Genomic DNA, 25063 nt, shown 5'->3' on the forward strand with positions numbered 1-25063 from the left:
GTCCCTCTTTACTATACGAGGAGTAGTTGCTTTTTTAAAAGAATTAAATAATGTTTGGCTAAAAGTTCTTAGCTTTTAGTTTTTGGCCTTTTTTGGAAATTTTTTTAACAAAATTAACTTTTCTGAAAAAAAGATAGAAAAGATAGCTTCTAACTTTTTGTTACATATTTTTAGTATAAAAGTTATTAAAAACTTATATCTTTTGTTAAATACTATGTAAATAAGTTAACGAAAACTACAATTTTCCCAAATGCACAGCCTTATTTGCTCTATACCAACAAATAATTCTCCCTCTGGTTTGCGGAGTTCATGATCCCAAATAGCTATAATTAAAACCAGGGGCGGACCCACGTTGGGGCAGAGGGGGGCCATTGCCCCCCCCCCCCCCCAACAAAAATTATAAATTAAAAAAAAATAGTAAAAAAAAAAAAGATTTGCTCTTTTATATATAAATATATATATATATGTCTCTCCTCATCTAAAATATTTAGATATTGACCTACAAGAAAATAAATAAATAAATAAAATTCATGCCTCTTTAACTACAAAAAACAAAATTAAAAAATAAATATGGACTGAACAAAAATCGCGGACAAAATAAGAAACACTTATTTTGTATGTTATACTTTATTGATATGTTTTATAATATGAAATGTTTAAGAAATACTTATTTTGTATGTAGTATTTTGTTGAATATGAAATAGATATTAGTTTTTATTTTCATAAGTTTTTTTTTGGTTTTAAGCTTTGGCCTCCCTCAGGTATGAATCCTAGTTCCGCCCCTGATTAAAACGGTAGCTTCTTTGCGGAAAGGTTGCATGATCTGCGTACTGCAACATCATTGTGGAAGCTAATCAAAGCAATGTAGGAGAAGGTCAGCGCTTTCTCTAGCTTGGTGTACTATTTGGATTGTCAGTAATAGGGCCTTGAGTACAATCGGGGTTAGTATTAGTAGGACAGACAGAAGAAAATTCACAAAACCAGCATTTCCAGCGCTCTTCCTTTGGAGTGCAATTGGCTTCTCGCTCTCCCAGCCATAACTCAAGGCAGCTCATAATTTGACTCTTGAGCCAATCAGAGTCATATGCAAACCGATCTTCACCAAGCACTGAATTATCTTTTTGGTATTCATATCTGCCCAAAACCAACCAAATAAATATCTTGCTAAAAGAATGGTATAAACTGTTGCTAAATATAGGTCCCAGACATGAAGAAAATTCATTCATTCTATACAGTCACCTCCTTAGTATGATTAGTGAGTTTGCTAGTTTGGACCATTATGGTTCCCATCCAACATCTTTTATTATGTATTCCAAAGACTAACGAAAATACATTCCAAGGCACTTTCATGTTCATGCATCTCAATGACAGCTCCTATAATTTCAGCTATAAAAAATGGGCAACCTGTTAATGACGTGGCTTGAACTTAATGAGGAATGAGGTGCATTAATTGCACCTAATGCCACATATGAAGTTAATAGTCCAGTGTGAAGTTGGCAATTTTAACAAAGTTTGAGTGGTACTAGAATACCACCGTGCCAACTTAGTTGGCTTCTCCAACTGTATATATATATTCAGTCTTTCATTTTTTCTCGAGCAGCAAATAGTCAAAAGCTAAATTCTCTTATCTTGAGCTTTTGTGAAAAAAGAGCTCTTTGGGTGTGTTTAGAGTTTGCGTTTTGTGCCACTCTTGTAATATCCCTATTTTCTTTGTGAAAATTTCTCCTCAATGCCATTGTGGATGTAGGCCTAAGGCTGAACAACATAAATCTATATGTTCATTATGTGACTGTTCGTTCTACTTTTTTTATTCTATTCCATGTAAACCCACTATTATTAACTATATTAACTACAATTGGTATCAAAACTCCGCTACCTTAACATAAACAATACACATATAAAGAAATCACCAACATTAATTTTGCATTCACCTCAATAACAGCTCGTGTTTAGCAGGGGACAGCGTGCTACATATATTTCTATAACATCTCACCACATCATCAAGAGTCTGCACAGCCAAAATAAAATAGCAAACTATAAAAGCATGATTTTGGAGTTGTTAATTATCCAAAACTCTTTAACTTGACCCTACATTGTTCACCATTCTACAATTATGTATGGATTCATTCCATTTGCTCGGCAAGTATGTGACTAAATGAATCACTAACTATGAACCAAATAACAGAATGAAAAAGAAACGCCTATCACTTTGCTAGAAGAGTAAGAGTATTATTGTAGTAAGCACTCCTTGAATACTATGATAGGACTTTATAATTTCCACCTAAAAAGGTGTCCCAGAAATACATAAAATGATAAAGAGAACATCATGCAATATGGCATCTCTGATTTCTAGATTGAAGTAACTAATGATTCAAGACAGAGAGGATCTTTACCTTCACAGGGAACCCTGACTTAGCTGTGTTCTCTCTGATTTCTTTGGATAAGATATAATATGGATCCAAGGAAAAGAAATCAAAAAACTGTTTTGAGGGGAAGCTATCAGCTACTAAATTGTCCCACAGATACTTGTAGCACATTAACTGAAGCCTGTAGATAGAAATGTGCACATCATGATTTTGTGTTGATGCAGTAGCTAACAGCTGCTCACGCCAATCACTCTGAAACATAAGCATTTTAATTTGTATACCTTCCATTTCTTCTCTGTGGTTCTGCAGGAAGTGTATCTTGCACACGAGTCTTGATGTCAACTAAGATCGGGTTTCTATCAGTTTCAGTTACTGGCATTCGAACCTCATCAACCATTCCCACCATCCAGACACCTTCTGCAAAGCCTATTCTGGTGTAGTATAGTCCATCAGAAAGGTAAAAAGAAATATTAAAGATCAGTTCTCCATTTTTTTTATTGCCCCTCTTATCAAATTTTAGAAAGCCATTGTCTCAGTTAAAAACAAGAAAAAAATTATATGTATATAATCATCATCATCATCACCATAATATTACCAAACTAACCCCATTGCTTTGCCAAAGGCAAGCGGATGATTTATAAATTTCTTCTTCACCGTTCATTTTCCATACAGATTTTAAATATCCAAAACATTAAAACAATGATTTTAAATGATTAGTACTGTTCCAATGACATTTTTAAGACAATGATTCTTAGATTAAGATACAGATACATGTCACATTGAACTCAATTTTAAGGTCAGCATCTCTTTACAATCTCAGATTCACATTCAGGCCGTACCATTGGTTCATATCAGGGTCTCAGGGTAAAATTATTCCCCTGAACATTATATATATATATATATATATTCTACTATATGCCTTGTAAGAAAAAACAGGATTTTTGAAAGTCTGGATAGATCTCCCAATAAAAAATCTAACCTAATGCCCTTTTGTGGCCAACAGAATTTTGTTAACAACCCCAATCAGGGGAAAATAATTATATGCCTTGTGATGGTTGGAAGATATTTAAACCATGAGGAGCAGGAAATTGAATTAGATTTAACCACACATGATTGAACTTACAGTGGCAGCTCTCGTGTCAATCCGTCAAGCAATAATTGATTTGCACCAATTATAAAATTCGTAAGCTTCACAGCCCACGCATCCTCCACTGATTCGACATGAAGATCCACTTTTTTTACAACCTACCCAGAAATCCAATCAGGATGAGATTATTGTACAAAGTGAGTTTGGGAGGACAAACAAACTCACCAACAGAAAACAAAGCATTCAGTTTGCTGACCAAAATGTGTAGAAAAAAATTATTTAGTTGATGTCTAATATGTAATTACCATGTCCAAGTATGCTATCTATGTTCTCCGTCACTTTGCAAATATTACTTACTAACACCAATTATTTACTTACCAAAGAAAGGGCACCTTAAAAAGGAAAATGTTAAATATGCCAAATTGTATACCTCTTCTTCAAGTTTTGCATGGCGAGCTCGACCTGTTTTCATAGCTTCAGTATTCTTTCTCCGGCCAGAGAGAAGATGGAACTCCATTTTTTTTTCACACCATTCCTATCATGATCATGAAATGAGAATGAAAGTGATATGAGTACGTTTCAAATTTGAAAAGTTGCATGGACTAATAACTTCGCTTCGCTAAATCAAATAATAATGAACAAATTAGAAAATTTTCTACAACAAAAAACGACATATTAAGCTTGAATTTTCAGTTGGCACATATGATTTAACATATTAAAAGGGCCAAAAAATATGAGTTTGGGAGGACAAACAAACTGACCAACAGAAAACAAAGCATTCAGTTTGCTGACCAAAATGTGTAGAAAAAAAATTATTTAGTTGATGTCTAATATGTAATTACTATGTCCAAGTATGCTATCTATGTTCTCCGTCACTTTGCAAATATTACTTACTAACACCAATTATTTACTTACCAAAAAAACGGCACCTTAAAAAAGAAAATGTTAAATATGCCAAATTGTATACCTCTTCTTCAAGTTTTGCATGGCGAGCTCGACCTGTTTTCATAGCTTCGGTGTTCTTTCTCTGGCCAGAGAGAAGACGGAACTCCATTTTTTTTTCACACCATTCCTATCATGATCATGAAATGATAATGAAAGTGATATGAGTACGTTTAAATTTGAAAAGTTGCATGGACTAATAACTTCGCTTCACTAAGTTGTAAAGTTGTGATTTACAACTATGTTTTATATTGGTTTTATTCCATGACAAAATATGTTGTAATTACTTTAATTCATTTCTTGTATTTTGTGGGATTTAATTGTATTGGGTTTAGTATCAAGTTAGTGAAGACTTAAACTTTATTGAAGATCAGTGGATCTCACGGGTGTGTCGCTGGAAGCTAACCCGCAAAAAAGCCATGTGAGAAACACATGACTGGAAGCTGAAGAGTCGTGCCAAGCTGTCGTTTTCGCGAGTGTCTCGCGGGTAAGGACTTCCCGTGAGATAGTCGCAAAACATTCTGCCTTGAGGTTTTTTTAAGAGTGACTTTCTTACCCTTCACCCATATATATACCCTCATTACCCACAAATGTAGGTGAGGCTATTCAAAGAGAAAAACCCTAGAGAGGTTTTCTAAAACACACACACACCCATCTTTTGAGAGAGAGCTACTCATCCTTAGTGAGAAATCACTGTAACCTCTTCTCCATCCCTTTCCCATTATCATACCTTGAGAAGAGATTTGTACCCAATCACAACCTACGTCTATTCAGAGTGTAGAGAGTGTTTTGGAGCTGTTGAGAAGCATTGGAAGAAGCCAAGGATGGCAAATGCAACATGGAGCTTGTTGCGGGATCTGAAGAGCTAGACAAGATACGGTTCCGAGAAGCCTTGTTGGAGTAAGAGCTTGAAGGGCTTAGGTACATCAGGTAGATTAGGCTTGGAGGGTCTCTTGCTAACTTATGTATCCCAACTGATTGTCTAGTAGGTCGATTTCAGCTTGGAGGGCGGCGGAGAGGTTTTTCGCCGAATTCTTCAGTTTCCTCTTCAAAAACACGTCTCGATGTTTTCTGTGTTTGCATCCTTCTTCCCTACTCTTTTATATTCCATTATACTGCTGTGTTGTTTAGTTTATGGATTAGAGTAGCTTATTTGTTCATCCGCTCACATTTACACTATTCCGCACTTAGTATTAAGTTAGTGTAAAATCAATCGAGCCGTAATTTTAATTGGGGGTCTAAATTGCTCTTATGTTTTCAACACATTTTCGAGTTTTCAATTGGTATCAGAGCGGGTACACTTGTTTTGGTTTCATTACCTAAGTGTGATCCTTGACCCCGTGTGTGTTTTGTCATGGATAGTGTTTTGTATGCTTCTGTGGATGTTTGTGAGTGTAACATGCCATGTGTTTGTGAAAATGCCTCTATGAGTATTAATCCTCATAATTGTGATGACATGTTACTTGAATCCTTGGGTGTTGTTGATATTCCTAACATTAAACTCTTGAAGAAAAATGCTAAGAAGTTTCATAAGGATTTGAGCAAGTTATTTTGTGAAAATGATGATTTGATTGCTAAGCTCAATGAATCCAACAAATTGGTTGAGAAATATAAAAAACTTGCTGAAATTTCTCTTGAAAAGCTGAAAGAGTTTGAATGTTTGAATATGGACTTTGATGCTAAACTTGTTTTGTCTAACAAACTTGTTGATGATCTTAAATCTGAAAATGAATCTCTTAAGATGCATGACAAGTGTTTGATTGCTGAACCTATTGTTAAAAATGATGAAAATATATGTTGCAATCATGTTGTGGTACCCGATTTTGTGCCTAATGTGTGTTCTGCCTCAAAGAACAAATTGGTGTACATTCATCCACATAAAAGAAATCAAAAAGTGGAGAGAAAGGCTATTAAGTCAAAGCCTCTGTTTAGGTCCAATCCTAAGGAATCGAGTGAATCTAAGTTTGTTCCAACTTGCCACCATTGTGATGTGATTGGTCATATTAGGCCTCAATGTTCTAAGTTGAAGAGAGAACAAAACCAAGTTGCTAGATCCATTCCCAAAAAGCCTAATAGACCTAAACACATTGTTTGTCACCATTGTGGTGCTTTTGGTCATCTAAGACCGCATTGCTCTAAGTTTCAAGCTCTTAAAAGAATTAAAAGAAAAGAGAAACTTGAGCTATTTGGAAGATGTGATATAAAAGATAAACCGGATTTTAGGAAAAATGGTAAGTTGTTAAAGAAAGTTTTTAATGTTCTTGCCTCCTTGTCTATGTGCATCTCCAATTCTCATTCTTCCAACCCTCATCTCACTTCTCTTGAGATACTCATTCCAAGAAATCATTCCGTTTGGATGAGGAAGGGTTCTTATAGTTGAGTTTTTGCTCTTTTGGTCCTTGATCTAATTCTTTCGATCTTTGTAGGACCCTTCATGCATTGATTGTCATATCTTCATGCATTTTGTGCATCTTGCATTTCGTTATATGCATTGTTTTGTTTTGATCTTACTTTTATGTTTTAGTTTTGTGTGAGTAAAAATCCAAAACCACATAAAAAGTGAAAAATTCAAAAAATTTGATCGTATATGTTTGAGCACATTTCACATGTGAGTTTGGCCTAGTACCTTCGTACTAATGGCGTAGTGCATTTACAAGCTTAGCTTGTTCTGTATGCACATTTATCTTTGTGGAAGAAATCTTGAAAACTATGTGTGACTGTTGTAAATAGATCTTCAAGCTTGTCATGAATGATTGGTCAATAGTCTTGTTGGTCTTGATACTTGCATAGACTTGTGTCTATATCTCTTCCCATTTTTTATGTTTTTGCAAAAAGAGCTCACCAAATGTAAATCTCCAAATGAAAAGAGATATTGAGCTGCAAAAGCCTGTCGCATATACTAGTATTCGACTAGGAAAAAGGGAAAGCGACTCTTTTAATGTAAATTGTATGGTGCTCAAAAAGCTAAAGGCTAACTCTCAATATTGAAATATCAAAAATTTCAAGTATCGATCTCAAAAATAGATGTAGTGTCCAAAAATGAATCAATTGTTATGCTTTATGTAGAAGCCAAATGAAAAAGCTTTTAAGTTGTGTAGTCATTCTCTTGTGGGAGGTCATATATACTCATTTTTGTAATGGAGATTGTCCACTTGATTTCGTATCAGTTGTGTATGACTCGATTGAATTGATCATTGAAGCTTCACTCTAGTCTTAAGACTTTTCCACACTCGATCCTCACACACAACACACAAGACTTTTGTTCAATGAATGTCTATTTCATTTGTGTGATTGTACATGTTCAAATGTGATGTATGTGTGCTCAACCATATGTGGATCAAACCAAAAAGATTTTTGTTCTTTTTGTTTGCTTTTGGAAGTGATTTGTATCACCCATGTTTTTCAAAGTTTTCAAATTGTTTTTGTGTGAAAAACATGTTTTCTGGGTATTTTCGTGACTTATTTCATGTTTAAGTTCAATCACGAGTGAAATGGTCAAATTCTCAAGTTTTTCAGTTTTGGACAGAGAGTTTCGCGGCTGTTTCACGAGTAACGCTTACCAGCGAGATACCTGCGAGATACCAGCGAAATTTTTGTGAGATTCTAAGTAGTGAGATACCAGCGAAAATTTCCAGATCAGCTTTTTAAAGGGCATTTCGTGGGTCATTTGTTTTAAACGCCTCCTATCTTCTTCCAAACCCCTGTTTCAATATTTCTACATCAAAACCCAACTAAATTCAAGTGTTTTTCATTTCATTAACATCTCTAAGGTAATCTTTAACTCTTTTCATTGATTTTGATCCTTAGATTATGTTTTTGGGGGTTTTATGTTCATAGTTGGGATTTTCTCAAATTGGAGTTGGAAAACTGAATTTTTGTCAATCTTTTTTATTGGACTTTGTTTTAAATGATAATTTGCTTTGGATGTTGGCCCCTTGTGGTAAAAATAACATGTATTTAGGCAAGATTTTCATATATTCTTGCATTGTTCATCATACATGTGTAGTGTGTGCACTCTAAGTGTTTGATAAAATGCTCATATGACATTTTCTCGTTGTTTTGGACTCCAATGAGTACCAAATTTTGGGGATCACCATAATTATTCATATTTATCATGTTTTGATCATTGGTGGTGTGTTTTATACACTTTGCCCCGTGAGTGCTTATTCATGCATTGGTCATGCATCTCACATGCACACTAGATGCACAGTAGCTGCACCTTGCTGCATACACTCTAACACTTGACATGTTTTTACTTTCACTCATGCTAGTTAAGTTCTTTTAAACCTTTTAGCATATATAACATGTTCTTGTGTCCATGTCATGTCTAGGTTTACATCATGTTCCATCATCCTTAGCATGTCATGTTCTTTATGCTTTGTAGCATTGTTTTAAAATATTTTTGTCTTTTGTTTGAGTTTCATTTTCTCATTCATCTTGCACCCCTCATGCATCATCTTTTACCCTTGTTCATATCTTCTTTTCTTTCCCTCATTCCTCTTGATTAATTTGTCTATTCTTGACAAAAAGGGAGAGAGTATCGTCATTTCTATATGACTCATATGCACACTCTTAGGGGGAGAAATTTTACCTTGTGCACATTCGTAGAGGGAGAAAGCCATAGAAGAGATGCATATACCAAGGGGGAAAAGACATTATTTTTTAGAAAACCTTGATTTACTTTATGCTTGTTTTCTCGTTGCTTTATGGTGCTTTGTGTTACTTTTAGTATCTATGCTTTGTATCATGTTTATGTGTTGGAACACTTTTGTGCTCATGTTGTTTTTGTAAGCTTTTAGGGTTTGTTTCTTTGTACCTTGTAGGCCTTTGTGGTCTGTACTATGTTTTATGCAGCCTTTGTGCTTTGTTAAATCAGTACTTCTAACTAAATATTATGCATTTCCTTCTAAGTACTGTCACTCTTGTGCCCTTGTAGAATTTTTCCTAGATGCACATACTTCATGTACTGTGCATTGGTTGAGTATTGGTCATTCAAGTGATTTGCCTTGTGTTTGTCAACTTGAATGTCCAAATGTTCATTCCAAGTGTGAATGAGCATTGTGATCACTTAGTTATAGTGATTACCTGTTTGGTCAAGCCATGGTCTATTGCTTTATTCCATTTTGCTTGATTACATTTTACTTGTTGCATTATACTTGTCTTTTTATCACCTGATTTATCTTGAAAGTCTAATGTGTTTTGTGCAAGTGTTTCAGGTTATAGGTATACATGTTCCAAGTTCATCACAGCTTCTAGATTTAGGTGTAAGTGAGTTTTGTCATTGTTCCCAAACTCATGTTTAAGTCTAGAGTTTGTTATAGTCACGAAATAGCCAAAAGGGGAGATTGTAAAGTTATGATTTACAACTATGTTTTATATTATCTTTATTCCATAACAAAATGTGTTGTAATTACTTTAATTCATTTCCTTGTATTTTGTGGAATTTAACTGTATTGGGTTTAGTATCAAGTTGGTGAAGACTCAAGTTTTATTGAAGATCAGTGGATCTCGCGGGTGTATCGCTGGAAGCTAACTCGCGAAAAAGCCATTTGAGAAACACATGACTGGAAGCTGAAGAGTCATGCCAGGCTGTCGTTTTCGCAAGTGTCTCGCAGGAAAGGCCTTCTCGCGAGATAGTCGCGAAACATTCTGCCTGGAGGTTTTTTTAAGAGTGACTTTTTCACCCTTCACCCATACTATATATACCCTCATTACCCACAAATGTAGGTGAGGCTATTCAGAGAGAAAAACCCTAGAGAGGTTTTCTAAAACACACACACCCATCTTTTGAGAGAGAGCTACTCATCCTTAGTGAGAAATCACTGTAGCCTCTTCTCCATCCCTCTCCCATTATCATACCTTGAGAGGAGATTTGTACCCAATCACAACCTATATCTATTCAGAGTGTAGAGAGTGTTTTGGAGCTGTTGAGAAGCATTAGAAGAAGTCAAGGATGGCAGATGCAACATGGAGCTTGTTGCGGGATCCGGAGAGCTAGACAAGACACGGTTCCGAGAAGCTTTGTTGGAGTAGGAGCTTGGAGGGCTTAGGTACATTGGGTAGATTAGGCTTGGAGGGTCTCTTGCTAACCCATGTATCCCAACTGATTGTCTAGTGGATCGATTTCCGCTTGGAGGGCGGCGGAGAGGTTTTTCGCCGAGTTCCTCGATTTCCTCTTCGAAAACACGTCTCGGTGTTTTCTGTGTTTGCATCCTTCTTCCCTACTCTTTTATATTCTATTATACTGTTGTGTTGTTTAGTTTATGGATTAGAGTAGCTTATTTGTTCATCCGCTCGCATTTATACTATTCCGCACTTAGTATTAAGTTAGTGTAAAATCAATCGAGCCGTAATTTTAATTGGGAGTTTAAATTGCTTTTGTGTTTTCAACACATTTTTGAGTTTTCAATAATGAACAAATTAGAAAATTTTCTACAACAAAACACGACCTATTAAGCTTGAATTTTCAGTTGGCACATATGATTTAACATCTTAAAAGGGCCAAAAAAATATATGAAGAGAGAGGGATAAATTCTGGGTAGTTCCTAATTGCCAGCACAACCTTTTACTGTTTAGATTTGCAATCCTCCTAGGTGTGATTTCAAACATTATTCACTGATAGGCATTGTGAGAGTACTCAGCTGGTTGGGTAGTACAAGAGAATTTAATAGAAATTGAAAATACAGTTTAGTAGTTTGGGTTGCCTATAGAAGGGCTGCCAAATAAATAAATAGATGCCTGCAAAACTAGCGACTGAAATGGATGTCTGATCCACAAGAATATGTGTTTCCACCAATTACCACGAAGGAAGTCCCCTCCTGTTTTTTCATATCAGCTTACTCTCTTACTTATGAGCTATATGCGTACATTTTCCCACCTTACCGGATGCTCAGTAGATGACTGACAAGAGGAATCTAATCAAGGAGTTTGGAATGAGAAAAAGAAATGCCATATTCATAAGAGCCAATTTGATGTAAACCATTCAAGACAGTAAGGCCATACAATACACAAGCAAGATCAAGATGATGGGCTGGCAGACTTGAACCTATACAATTTGAACTTCATGGAGGTGAAGTCGATTGCTTAACTACATCCTGAGGCATCTGATTCAACAACAACTTTCAATGCACTTCATGAGCAAATCAATTTGACTGATAAGTATAAAAGACCTTGAGCACTTTGACGAATAATCAAGCATGGATTCCCATTGCATATACTGAGAAACAATTTATGACCAACCTTAATTATCTTGCAGCATAAAGGCCATTACCTAGTGTCAGTCCCACCAAAGTGGACTGCAGGGAGGAAAAGGGAACTTGTGCCTTACAAGTTACAACCCAAAACCATCACCATTTCAACAAACAAAAGGCTCTAACCTATTTAGGCAACTTTTTGATAATTTCAAGGGCTCAACTTATCCAGCAAGAAACCAAAGAATTCGGTGTCTTGGAAACAAGAATTTGACTCTTTAACAAAGAAAAGCAACCATTTGAAAGCAAAAGAATAAGACTAACCAAGCATTCTCTAAGTAATCTTTTAACGTTAAATAAATATAAGTCAACAACGTTAAAATTGTTGTGGTTGTTAATCAGTAATTATTCAGTTCTCCAGAAGCAATACTTTATTCACTCACATAATAGTAGTTTATCTATACTATTATTTAAGGGGCTTCTTCTGTTTAGAATCTTCATTTTTTTTTTTTTTAGTTTAAAAATACCCTTACGCTCCCATATTATGACCAACCTTAATTATCTTGCAGCATAAAGGCCATTACCTAGTGTCAGTCCCACCAAAGTGGACTGCAGGGAGGAAAAGGGAACTTGTGCCTTACAAGTTACAACCCAAAACCATCACCATTTCAACAAACAAAAGGCTCTAACCTATTTAGGCAACTTTTTGATAATTTCAAGGGCTCAACTTCTCCAGCAAGAAACCAAAGAATTCGGTGTCTTGGAAACAAGAATTTGACTCTTTAACAAAGAAAAGCAACCATTTGAAAGCAAAAGAATAAGACTAACCAAGCGTTCTCTAAGTAATCTTATAACGTTAAATAAATATAAGTCAACAACGTTAAAATTGTTGTGGTTGTTAATCAGTAATTATTCAGTTCTCCAGAAGCAATACTTCATTCACTCACATAATAGTAGTTTATCTATACTATTATTTAAAGGGCTTTTTCTGTTTGGAATCTTCATTTTTTTTTTTTTTAGTTTAAAAATACCCTTACGCTCCCATGTTTAAGTATAGACAAAACTAAAAGATAATCTAGTAAAAAAAAAACTCTTAACTCTTACTAAAATATTGCCTAAAAAATAAGGTCACTCTCTTATTAATTTTCAAATTACTTTATCCACTACTTTATCTACTTATAAATTAGATCCTTAAAATACAAATTATATATAAAATAAAAACACAAGTTTTTTTTTAGCTAAAAAAAAGCATGCACATGAAATGAGGCTAGTACTAATTAAATTCATGGTTTTGAATAATATTCCCAAACAAAGTCATATAGACATATACATCAATCAATGTGTCACAATATAATCTTCAAAGTTTAACAAAAATAAATCAAACCCATTTCCCAAACCCCTCCAAAAAAAGAACTCCATACCGTTGCAGTGATATCTGAGACAAACAAGCCAGTCTTGTTCCTAAAGCGGTGGAAAAACGAGCCAGCCACTATGCTCTTCTTCTTCTGGTTACTCCTAAGGCTTCCCAAATCTTCAATATCGGAGGGTTCTGTACAAAACGAGAACCTCCTTTTGGCTCGGAAGGTGATTGACCGAATAGACCTCGCGTTTCTCTGGAACTCATACTGAGAGTGAGACTGAGACTGAGACTGAGAGGTTGAACAAATTGCAGGGACTGCAGAGGAAGAGAGTGAAGAGCGAGTAAAGGCCAAGGAAGCTTCAATGGAAGCCATTTCTTCTTCTCTCACGAGTACAGAGGATGTAGAGGAAGAGGGTGAAGTGCATGTGGATGCTAAGGCAGCTTCCATGGAAGCCATTTCTTCTTCGCGATCGCTAACGAGCTCAGCGACTGTAGAGGAAGATAGAAAAGAGCTAGCGGAGGCTAAGGCAGCTTCAATGGAAGCCATTTCTTCTTCACTCACGAGCTCGGTTGGAATGTCAATACCACTGTTGCTATTGTAGTTGTTGGTGGTGTTAAAGGGTAACTCGGAGTGTGACTCATTCATTTTTGCGAGAGCTAGCTAGGCGATGAGAGAGAGAGAGAGTCGAGGAGGAGAAATGAAATGAACGTCGGCAATGCTTGTAAAAGTAGTCGTAACAGGTGTGGAATCTTTTTTAACATTTTATAGGCTAATGCAGTTTCCTGGGGGATTAATGGCTTAAACAAGTTAGTTAATCAGATTAAGTTTAATCTTTACACCTTTTATGGATTCCCTTGACTTTTAGGAGCTACAAAATTGTGATTGGTTCACTTTTTCTCATGGAAAGTTGGAAACTTTGGTTCACTTTTTCTCATGGAAAGTTGGAAACTATGGCCATGTTTGGTTTGGAGGGTACTCAATTTTCATATCTCAACACTCAAATCTCATTATTCAAACTCATCCCTCAAAATAGTAATTAAAAAAAAAAGTGAAAGTTAAAGAGAAATGAGGGAAAAATAAATAAATAAATAACTAAAGGCGTGTAGCCATTGGTAAGCATTATCGCTCTGCCATAGATGGCAACTTTACATGTGGGTGGGATCCACTTAGTTTAACAAAATTATTACATTGTCATTGTAACTCTGTTTTCATAATCCAAAAAACACAAAAAAAAATGTTCTCGTTTTTAAATACTCTAACTCTTTTTTTTTTTTTTTTAGTTATAAGTGATGAAAAGTGAAAAAGAAAATCAAGCCAAATAGGTTGAAATGATGTAGACCCAAAAAAAGTAAGGGTGATTAGAATAGAGTGATGAGTGATGAAAATCACTCAAACCAAACATGTCCTACATTTTTTCCGTCCCTATGCTCCTACTTTAGAAAAGAACTACGTGAAGGCTTACTAAGTAAGCAAAGTAGAAGTGTAGAACATGAAAAAAAAAAAAAAAAAGTGTAGAAAATGCAAAGATAACGACTTCTTTTTCCTCTATTTTATCCTCTTTCCTCTTTCTAAATGTGATGATAGTAGATTACACATTTTAACACAGGTTACAAATTGACATGTCACCCATTATCAAAAACTAATTAAAACATTTATGCACATTGGTTGCTAAACTTTATGTACTATGACTTTTTTTTTTTGAGATAGAATATGTACTATAACTTTATTTGCCATAAACTTATTAAAGATGTTAGAGATACAAATTTTTTACAAAAAATTTTACAAACTGCTGATGTGGTGAGTGATTATTAGTAAATGAAATAGTAATGCTGGTGGTAGGTCCAAATGAAAACCAGTAAGAAGTTAGCCACAACAACAATTTGTAAAAATGTTGTAAAATAAGAAGTTAGCCACAACTATTTTTCTTTTCTTTTTCTTTTTTTAGTTATGGGTGATGGAAAGTGAAAAAGAAAATCAAGCCAAATAGGTTGAAAAGATGTAGCCCAAAAAAAAAATAAGGATGATAAGAATAGAGTGATGAGTGATGAAAATCACTCAAACCAAATGTCCTACATTTTTCCGTCCTTATGCTCCTACTTTAGAAAAGAACTACGTGAATGCTTACTAAGTAAGCAAAGTAGAAGTGTAGAATATGCAAAATAAAAGAAAAAAAGTAGACGTGTAGAACATGCAAAGATAACGACTTCTTTTTCTCTATTTTATCCTCTTTCCTCTTTCTAAATGTGATGATAGGAGATTACACATTTTAACACAAGTTATAAATTGACATGTCACCCATTATCAAAAACTAATTAAAACATTTATGCCACATTGGTTGCTAAACTTTATGTACTATGACTTTTTGTTTTTTGAGATAGAATACGTACTATAACTTTATTTGCCGTAATCTTATTAAAGATTCTAGAGATACAAATTTTTTTACAAAAAAATTTAACAAACTGCTGATGTGGTGAGTAGTTATTAGTAAATGAAATAGTAATGCTGGTGGTAGGTCCAAATGAAAACTAGTAAGAAGTTAGCCACACAACAATTTGTAAAAATGTTGTAAAATAAGAAGTTAGCCACAACTTTTTTTTTTTTTTTTTTAAAAGTTATGAGTGATGGAAAGTGAAAAAGAAAATCAAGCCAAATAGGTTGAAATGATGTAGGCCCAAAAAAAAGTAAGTGTGATAAGAATAGAGTGATGAGTGATGAAAATCACTCAAACCAAACATGTCCTACATTTTTCCGTCCCTATGTTCCTACTTTAGAAAAGAACTACGTGAAGCCTTACTAAGTAAGCAAAGAACATGCAAAAAAAAAGAAAAAGAAAAAGAAAAAAAGTAGAAGTGTAGAACATGCAAAGATAACGACTTCTTTTTCCTCTATTTTATCCTCTTTCCTCTTTCTAAATGTGATGATAGGAGATTACACATTTTAACACAGGTTACAAATTGACATGTCACCCATTATCAAAAACTAATTAAAACATTTATGCCACATTGGTTGCTAAACTTTATGTACTATGACTTTTTGTTTTTTGAGATAGAATATGTACCATAACTTTAATTGCCGTAAACTTATTAAATATGTTAGAGATACAAATTTTTTTACAAAAATTTTTACAAATTGCTAATGTGGTGAGTGGTTATTAGTAAATGAAATAGTAATGCTGGTGGTAGGTCCAAATGAAAACTAGTAAGAAGTTAGCCACAACAACAATTTGTAAAAATGTTGTAAAATATTTTGTGCCTGTAGCATTATTCAAAACTTATTACTTATAAGATAATGTGTTATCAATTACATAAAAATAAGGCTTAAATGTACTTTTAGTCCATACATTTTGGTTTTTTTTCCATTTTAGTCTCTACATTTTAATTTTACTACTTTTAGTCCCTAAACCAATTAACGCGTGTCATTTTCTTCCTTTCTTTCAGTCAACCGACGGAAATAGTTGACGTGGCTGACGGAGGAATTAAAATAGTATAAAAAATTCCACATCACCCATGACACATCAGCATCTAATTTTTTTTTAAAATAATTTATCAATTTTAACTAAATAAAAAAAGAAAAAAATAATTAAAAATAATAAAATACATAAATTTAGATCTAATTCATTTTGAACAAGAACATGATGACAGATTTAAACATCAACACAAGAACAAAAGAGCACAAACCCAAAACCAAACACAAACTCAAATTAAAAAAACAAATAACACAATAACAAACTAAAAGTGCATTTATGCCAATATTTTATTGTTCTTCATGTTCTTCTCCAAGAACATGGTTGCCAGAAAATTAAAAAATTCAAGATTCTCTTCTATTTTCTTGCATTTTCTTAGCAACCAAACAGACAAAAACACCTACAAAACCATGATCAAACTCAGCAATGCTAACACAATCAACTAACAAAACCCAAACCACGGTCAGATCAAAAACACAAAACCAAAAATACCGAAACCCAAACCACGGTCAGATCAAAGCACAAAACCAAAAATACCAAAACCCAAACTAGTCAGATCAAAACACAAAACCAAAAATACCTAAACACAAGCCAAAAATATTAAAACACAAAACCAAAAATACCAAAACACAAGCCAATCCTCATCAATTTCAGATTTGATTTCCTTTAAACGATCCTAGCCAAAGAAAGAGATGATGAGATTTCGGCCATGGGTCTTTGGGCCTTCAACCATGGGTCTCTGAGTCTTCAACCATGGGGTTCGGCCATGGGTCTTCAGCCATGAGATGGATCGGCCATGAGAGGAGAGAGAGCCCAGGTTTAAGATGAGAGATGAGAGAAGAGAGAGAAAGAGAATGAGATGATAGGTGTGGGTTTCGGCCATGGGTCTTTAGGTCTTCAACCATGAGGTTCAGCCATGGGTCTTTAGCTATGAGATGGATCGGCCATGAGAGGAGAGAGAGCTCGGGTATGAGACATGAGAGAAGAGAGAGTTTGAGATGGAAGAGAGAGTTTGAGATGAGAGAATAGTGCGTCACCGTGTAGTTTGAGTTTGAGATGAGGGAATAGAGTTTGAGTTTGAGATGAAAAAAAGAAATAGTGTTCAGGTTTGGATCTTATGTTAATTTTTTTTGGGTTTTAAAATTTTTGGGTTGGTTTTCTTGTTCAAGAAACTTTTAGATCTTGATTAATGTGAATTTTGGTTTTTAATTCTGTTTTTATTTTTTTTTATTTAGTTAAAATTAATAAATTAAAATTTTAAATTTATATGTTGATGTGTCATGGGTGATGTGGCATTTTTTATAATATTTTAATTCCTTCGTCAGCCACGTCAGCTATTTCCGTCGGTTGACCGACGAAAATTATGAAAATAACATACGTTAATTGGTTTAAGGACTAAAAGTGGTAAAATTAAAATGTAGAGACCAAAATTGAAAAAAACCAAAATATTAAGATTAAAAATGTATTTACACCTAAAAATAATTCAGATATTTATTAATTACGTTTTTAAAATTTACCAATCACATCTATTGTCAAAATCAATTTATAAATATTTTCTAATAAAAATTGTAAATATTTTAGCGTTATACTCGTTTTATTATCTTCACGGGAAGCTCACTCTTGTTACCTTTATTTTTGAATAGTGCATTTATACGCTGGATTGTGAGAGCATACGGAAGGTCACACTCCGTACTGTATGTGAGGGAGAGGAAAAGCAATTATAGGAATCAGAGATCTATTGCATGAATTAGCAATGGCAGTGAGTTTGTTGAAGATGAAATGCGGAGATAGAAAGCTGAGAAAGGAGGGAACAGAGGAGAGAAGGAATCAAGGAATGCGTTGTAGGAGGGCATGAGAACATCTCATTAATCTTTTGAACTATAGAAAAACTGAAACCAAAAACAAATATGAGAATCAATGTTCCAGTTTATAAGCTCTATCATTAGATAAGCTGAAGATAAATGTTGAAAATGGTATAAGCAATTTTATGGGGAGTGTGTCCAAAGTGCTTCCTAACCTTCAACTCTCTGCAACACAAACAAACTCAGAGAAAAAGAACAAGGTTGATATACATATATTTAAAAAGAATGAATTTTGTTTTGCAACAATCAATTTTACAACAAAGAATCATTATTGCCTACAACAGATACAATTTGATGCCTAATCATTGCACATACCAGAGGACAGATCCAACACTGGTCTGCAATACACCACAAAGAAGCTTTCATAAAAATATATGCTTCTTTGCAGACAGACCGCATGTTATTTAGGAAACGGATTGGAAGAGATTACAACAATGTCAGCATTTTTTCTAGCTTAGTGTACTATTCGAGTTCGTGTTTGTGGGGCGTGCTATCAGGGCCGGTGTTTGTGGGGCTTGGAGTACTATCAAGGCCATTGTTTGTAGGACAGATAGAAGCAAACTGACAGAACCGACATTTCCAACGCTCCTCTTCTGGAGTGTAACAGGCTTCTCGTTCCCCTAGCCAGAACTCAAGACAACCATGAATTTGATTCTTGAGCCAATCAGAGTCAAAGGCAAAGTGATCTTCGCCAAGCAATGAATTATCTTTTTGGAATTCATATCTGCTTGAAAGCAACCAAGTAAATATCTTGCTAAATCACAAAAAATATTCACATGCATGCAGTATGTATCCCCCGCATTTCAATATTGCCCTACAACCTACTCTAAGTATGAATTTGCCAATGTATCTTATAAAGGTTCCTCCTAAATTCATGATGAAAATGGCTACCGTTGAGGCAGTAACACATGAAAGCCTAGTCCACATCAGCCAAAGCAGGGTAGCCAATTTTTTTTAATTTTATTTATAAAAATATTTAACAGTCAAACCAATTTTGACTGGAACCAAAAACCTTTGATTCAAAAATATTAAGGTGAAGGATGGTCCAACTTAAATTCTTATTGAATTGGCTGCCTCTTGTAGTGATTACCAATACCGTCCATTAAATTGAGATCTTTCAAGGTTTTTGGGGGAACTCATCATAGAGCTCAATAGTCTATTGTTAAATGAGTGGTTTAGGTTTTGTCATTGAAACAAACATTTAATAGCATTATTTTGGCATCTTTAAGTTATTTAATAGGATTTTTAGAATTCTACCCATTCATTACCCTAAGAACTCTAGAGGATCTCAATCCAACATCTCATAAGGTGTGTTCCAAGCCCAATTAGTATGTAATTCATGTATATTAATAGAAACTTCTAAAACTCAAGCTACAAAAATATGCAAAACCATTTTGCCTAGAGAGAGAGAGAGAGAGAACATGATACTCACCTCAATAAAAGCTGGTCATGAGCAGGGGGCAGTATGCTACATGTATTTCTGTAGAGTCTCACTATGTCATCAAGGGTCTGTGTAGAAAACAATAAAATAAAATAAAACAAAAAATTTATAAAATATAAAAGCAGGGGTTGACTTCTTTTAATTATCTGAACATGTCTATCCACAATTTCACAATTATGTAAAGGTTCATGCCAATTACATGGTAGACATCTCCTAGGACAAACCATTGAAAATAAATCAAAGAAAAGAATGAAAAGAAGCTGCTCTCACTTTGTTAAAATTATCTTTAGTGGTATCTTTATTTTTCAATAACTTGTTTAAGTACCTCTATACAATGTAATAAGGATTTGTTGTTTTTCGTATTCAGAGAACCTCAAAGATGTGCATAATGATGTTGAAAACATCACACACACTCTATAGAGCAGCCTGATCTCTCAAATTATGTAGTTAATGAATTAAGGGAGAAAGAGAGAGTCCTTACGTCTGCCGGGAACCCTGAGTCAGCAGTTCTTTCCCTGAGTTCTTCAGATAAGACAGAATAAGGATTTAATGTAAAAAAATCAAAAAACTTTTGAGAGGGGAAATTGTCAGCAACTAAATTGTCCCATATATACTTGTAACACATTAACTGAAGCCTGCCAAGAAACATGCAAATGTCATGACTTTATTCTGATACAATAGTTAACAAAATTTCATCTAACATACCTTCCATTCCTTCTTTGTGGTTCTGCAGGAAGAGTGTCTCGAACACGAGTCTTTGTGTCAACTAGTATCGGGTTTCTATCAGTTTCTGTGGCAGGTATCCGGATCTCATCGATCACTCCCACCATCCATACACCTTCTGCAAAGCCTATTCTGATTCCATAAGCAATTATAGTCCGTCAGCAAGGGGGAAAGAAAACATGAAGACCAATGGTCCAAATGCATTCCACATGTGTGTTTGTGGGTGTGAGAATAAGAGAGAGACAAAAAAAGGGTTTTATATACACACACACACACACACACATAATTTCTAGAAAACCATTGTATTTCATATGTGCAAGCACCATCTCTATGCTTCCCAACAAAAGAGGAGGTCTTTTGTAGATTGCTCTCCAAGTTTTGTTATCCATACAGATTTCAGTACATCCCATGATTAGGGCAATGCCAAAAAAATAAGTAATAAACAACCAAATCTTTTGCACTTAATTGATGGTTAGAACAATTTTTTCAAAATGGGACTCATATCCAACCCATACTAAAATGTCATCAGCATATCTGCTTATTCACATGGAACTTTGACATAGTTACCATTTGCTATACATTAACTACTCTACTTTACACACCATAAATCCCCCAATCAGGATAAATCTAAATTCTACAGGAACAACATAGTAACACCCTTATCTAACTTACTTTCCAAAAATATGTCCTGCATTGAGAACAAAGCAACATTTCACTCAAATTTATCACAATGTGCTTCAAATTATATAATGAACCACTTGCAAGTGCAGAAAAAGCATAGACATGGGGCCATTAGCAAAAACCATTGATGACTGAACTTACATTGGCAGCTCACGAGTTAATCCTTCAAACAATAACTGATTTGCACCAATAATAAAATTTAAAAACTTCAGAGCCCATGTGTCTTCTTTAGATTTGACTTGAACTTTCACTTTTTTCACTACCTGTCAGATATACAATAAGGATGGATAATTACATACAGTGAACATAAGCGGACATAGAAAGTACTAATAAAATAATCAGGTTGGCTACTCCAAATTTCAGGAGAACGAACATAGAAATAAGTTGAATGATCTGCAAAATATTCTACATACAATCGTGTATCAGAGAAGAATTTCCAAGGCCAAACTAATGGCTAGATAAGAATGTATACAATTTGCAATTATGCTCTCGCTTAGTACAGTAACTAATATTTTTAATAAACTAAACTTCATGCAATGGAATTTAAGCCAAAATGTCTGCCCATAAAATTAAAAGAAAGGAATAAAAGCTCATTTTAAGTGTACAAGCAATGATAAGGTTTATCAAAATTGACCAGAAAAACAAACCATTTAGACTTAGGGAGTCATAAGTTCAAGGCAACAAGAGGCATGCACAACACAAATTTATTTATTTTTTTATCATTTTTTTATGAGAAACAGAATAGGTTATATTTCAGGAGTCTAAAAATGTACCTCTTCTTCAAGTTTTGCATGCCGGGCACTACCTGTTTTCATAGCTTTATTAGTTCTGCGTTTGGCATGGAGGAGAACAAACTCCATTTGTTTTTCACACCATTCCTGTTGATGAAGTATAATTAGAACCAATGTGATCTTCATGACATCACAAGATACAGAACTTCACTCTATGAAATATTGCAACAACGTAATGTCCAGTATGGTCATAAAGTTCACCAAAATTCTAACTTCCAACAACACTAAAAAGAAATATATTAATGTAAACTAAGCCTGACACTTAATAGTAAAAGAGAAAAAGGGTGCGGATAAAATTTGACAACAATTTCTATAACAGATGATATTAAACTTGGAGGTACCAAAGGGCCTAATCTGCAGACAAAAACAAGCATGCATATGAGAGAGAGAGAGAGAGAGAGAGAGAGAGAGAGAGAGAGAAAGAGTGTGTGATCTTCAGGGTAAAGTCCTAACTTCCAGCAGACCAGTTACTCCTAAAAAATTGTAAGCCAACTAAGGGTAGAAGTAAAAAATTATGAGTAAAACCAACATCAGATTAGGTCTGCCGATTGAGCTTGATCACAGAAAATGTAACATCAAGATTGGAAATCAAATTATGTTATTTGGGTTTCCAAATATTAGGCGCTCAATGATTAATTAAAACTTGTCCCAAAAGTTTAAGTGCTAATAAGAAAGGGTGAATTTAGTCACTTAATCATTATTCAAACACTCCCCCCCATGTAAGAGTCCAAAATCTCCCTTAATATTGGGGCCAATTGTGTGGGATTTTTTACTTTTTATGGGTGGGAAGGTGGAGACAAGGTTCAAACTCAAGACCACCTGCTTTGATTCCATGATAAACCACCAGTTGTCCTAACAGCTTAAACCATTAGTAAATGCTGAATTTATCACTTCAATTTCTTCTAACATCCATAAGATAGGTAGGTGCTTGCTCTAGTAGTGAAATAAGTAACATTTGCTTCACACAGTTGATCTAAATCAAAGGCCAAGAAAGGTATTGGCATTTGCTTCACAAGACTGATCTCTTTTGTGGATTTTTTTCCTATGATCCTATCCTTCTGCTACTTTCATATCAGCATTACTCTCTCACTTATGAACCACCTGGATGAGTATGTGTTTCCATTCATGAACTCAAGAGAAATTGAAAGACTAGAGATTGAACAAAAGGTTTTAAACTCCTATCATTATGGAAGTCAAATTCTATGTGGTCAATTCATTGAAAGTACCTCGGCCAATTGGCCATCAAATACACAAAAAAAAAAAAAAAAGATCAAGATGACGCACTAAAACCTTTATATTCTGGACTTCACGCAAATTAAAAAGTTGATAGCAAACTACAACCAAATGTATGATGATTTGCATATGCTGATGCTTACCAGGGAAATGCTCATGGAACTTCATGAGCAGCTCAACTTTACTCTTACGCTATTGGTGACATAGCTATAACCACAACATGTATTTGTAGTGGATTCATTCATAATAAAGCTAATAAAATTTACGCTGGTGATCAGATCAAGAACTGATAAAATTTCAATAATCTAAGTTACAACAACTCGCTTAGGCCTCCTCCAAGTTTTCTCTGTAATACATCACTGACTGACAGTAATTGTTGATTCACATAGACAAGAAGTTACAACCAAATCTAATACACACTATATTTTGCTGGTGGTGACACAACCATGAACCATATATCATATATGGAATTTATTGGAAGATGCCAAAATTAGTTTAATGGCATTTTAAAAAAAAAAAAAAATTGATTTTCTTGACTTGCTCCCCTTATCAAAATTCAAAAGTATGGTTCCCATTTTCATCAAATATCATCAGCAATTTAGCATAGAAAAATCATTTACTTCCTATTTATCACCATGAAAGCTTCAAAAAACAAAACCATACTAAACTCAATCTCAAAAATCCAGCAAAAACCATTCCGACCCATTTGCCAGACCACGAAAATCTTTCATATTAAAAGCAAAATTTAAAAAACTTGAGAACAAACCCATTGACTACCGTGGAAGTAATATCAGTGACAGACAAGCCCTTGTTCTTTCGAAAGCGATGGAGAAAAGACTCATTGTTTTTATTCTTCTTCTGGGTAGTGGCGAAATTGCCCGAATCCTCGATGTCGGGTTCGGTGTGACCCGAGAAGGTCCTCTTGGAAACGACAGTAATTGACTGAATAGACCTCGCTTTGCCATGGAAACCACGCAGTGGTGAGCAAATAGCACTTGCATTTGCAGGGACTGAGGCGAAGGCTAAGGCTGCTTCGAGTAGAGCCATTTCTTCTTCGCTCACGATTTCGATCTCGATAGGGATCTCGGAAGAAACGCTCTTTGTGGTGTTGCTTTTGTTGAGGGGTAACTCGGAGAGTGACTCGGTCTCGCTCATTCTGTGAGTCTCGGCGTGGAGAAATGACCGTTGGGATCGCCACGCTTTAGGGGCAAGTCATCGCAACACCTGTATTGTCTTGTTCTGTGCACTCTTTATCAGTTTATGTTTTAATTTTGAGTTCAACGGAGGGTGGCCGTTGCGTGTGAAACACTTATACCTCAACTCTACGGCGCGGGCTAGCAAGGAGACCAACGTCTGTATCTGCTTTGAATATCAGCATTCCTTTTCCTTTTTTTATCAATTTTTTAGATGAACTTTTATCATTTTAGTAAAAATTGGAATAGTCATTACATTATGTGTTTATTACACTTTAGGAAAACATGTCCTAAAGTAGCGTTTGGATCCCACATCCACATTTTGCGTTTTGAGTTTTGCCTTTTTTTTTTATTAGTGCCTCTTGCACTATTAATGGGACATGAACAGTGCATTAAGGCAAATGAACAATATTTTGTGAGTGTGAACAGTAATCAAAAATTAATTTTTTATTATTTTCAGTTTTCAATTTTTAGCAAAATAAGCGGTATCCAAACGCACTCTAAATTCCTAAAATTTGTATAGAGTTCATTTTATATTTTTAAACTTTTAAATTTTTTTTTTTACCTCTAAACTATTATAAGAGATTAAATTCTGTAAGAATGTGGTGTAAAACTCATGTTTTATCTCTTCAATCCCAACATACCACATCATCTTATTATATATTTAAAAATAAGCACAACCACACTCAATTAATTATAATACTCATATATAAATACAACAAAATTGAAA

General features: G+C 34.7%; 2 protein-coding genes across 3 annotated transcripts; both read right to left on the reverse strand.

Moving 5' to 3' along the window:
• Nucleotides 1-469: 469 nt before the first annotated feature.
• Nucleotides 470-13752, reverse strand: LOC112038971 (exonuclease V, chloroplastic). Its single transcript, XM_024071800.2, has 8 exons — nt 13007-13752; nt 4421-4525; nt 3884-3988; nt 3490-3611; nt 2648-2797; nt 2394-2547; nt 1932-2008; nt 470-1134 (listed from the first exon to the last, which is right to left on the reverse strand). The coding sequence occupies exons 1-8, from the start codon at nt 13589-13591 to the stop codon at nt 888-890; spliced, it is 1545 nt and encodes a 514-aa protein (XP_023927568.2). The 5' UTR covers nt 13592-13752; the 3' UTR covers nt 470-887.
• Nucleotides 13753-18453: 4701 nt separating this feature from the next.
• On the reverse strand, nt 18454-24449 carry LOC112038980 (exonuclease V, chloroplastic). 2 transcript variants are annotated; one of them, XM_065772210.1, is made up of 7 exons: nt 23918-24449; nt 21890-21994; nt 21258-21379; nt 20418-20567; nt 20194-20227; nt 19704-19780; nt 18454-18995 (listed from the first exon to the last, which is right to left on the reverse strand). In XM_065772210.1, exons 1-7 carry the CDS (start codon nt 24293-24295, stop codon nt 18734-18736), a joined length of 1128 nt encoding a protein of 375 aa, XP_065628282.1. In that variant the 5' UTR covers nt 24296-24449; the 3' UTR covers nt 18454-18733. The 2 variants fall into 2 exon arrangements, with proteins under 2 accessions (XP_065628282.1, XP_023927577.2); XM_024071809.2 differs by having other exon boundaries at nt 20194-20347; nt 23918-24445.
• Nucleotides 24450-25063: the final 614 nt, after the last annotated feature.

Source organism: Quercus suber, unplaced genomic scaffold (assembly GCF_002906115.3).
Source record: "Quercus suber isolate HL8 unplaced genomic scaffold, Cork oak 2.0 scaffold_55, whole genome shotgun sequence".
NCBI classification, from domain to species: Eukaryota; Viridiplantae; Streptophyta; class Magnoliopsida; order Fagales; family Fagaceae; genus Quercus; species Quercus suber.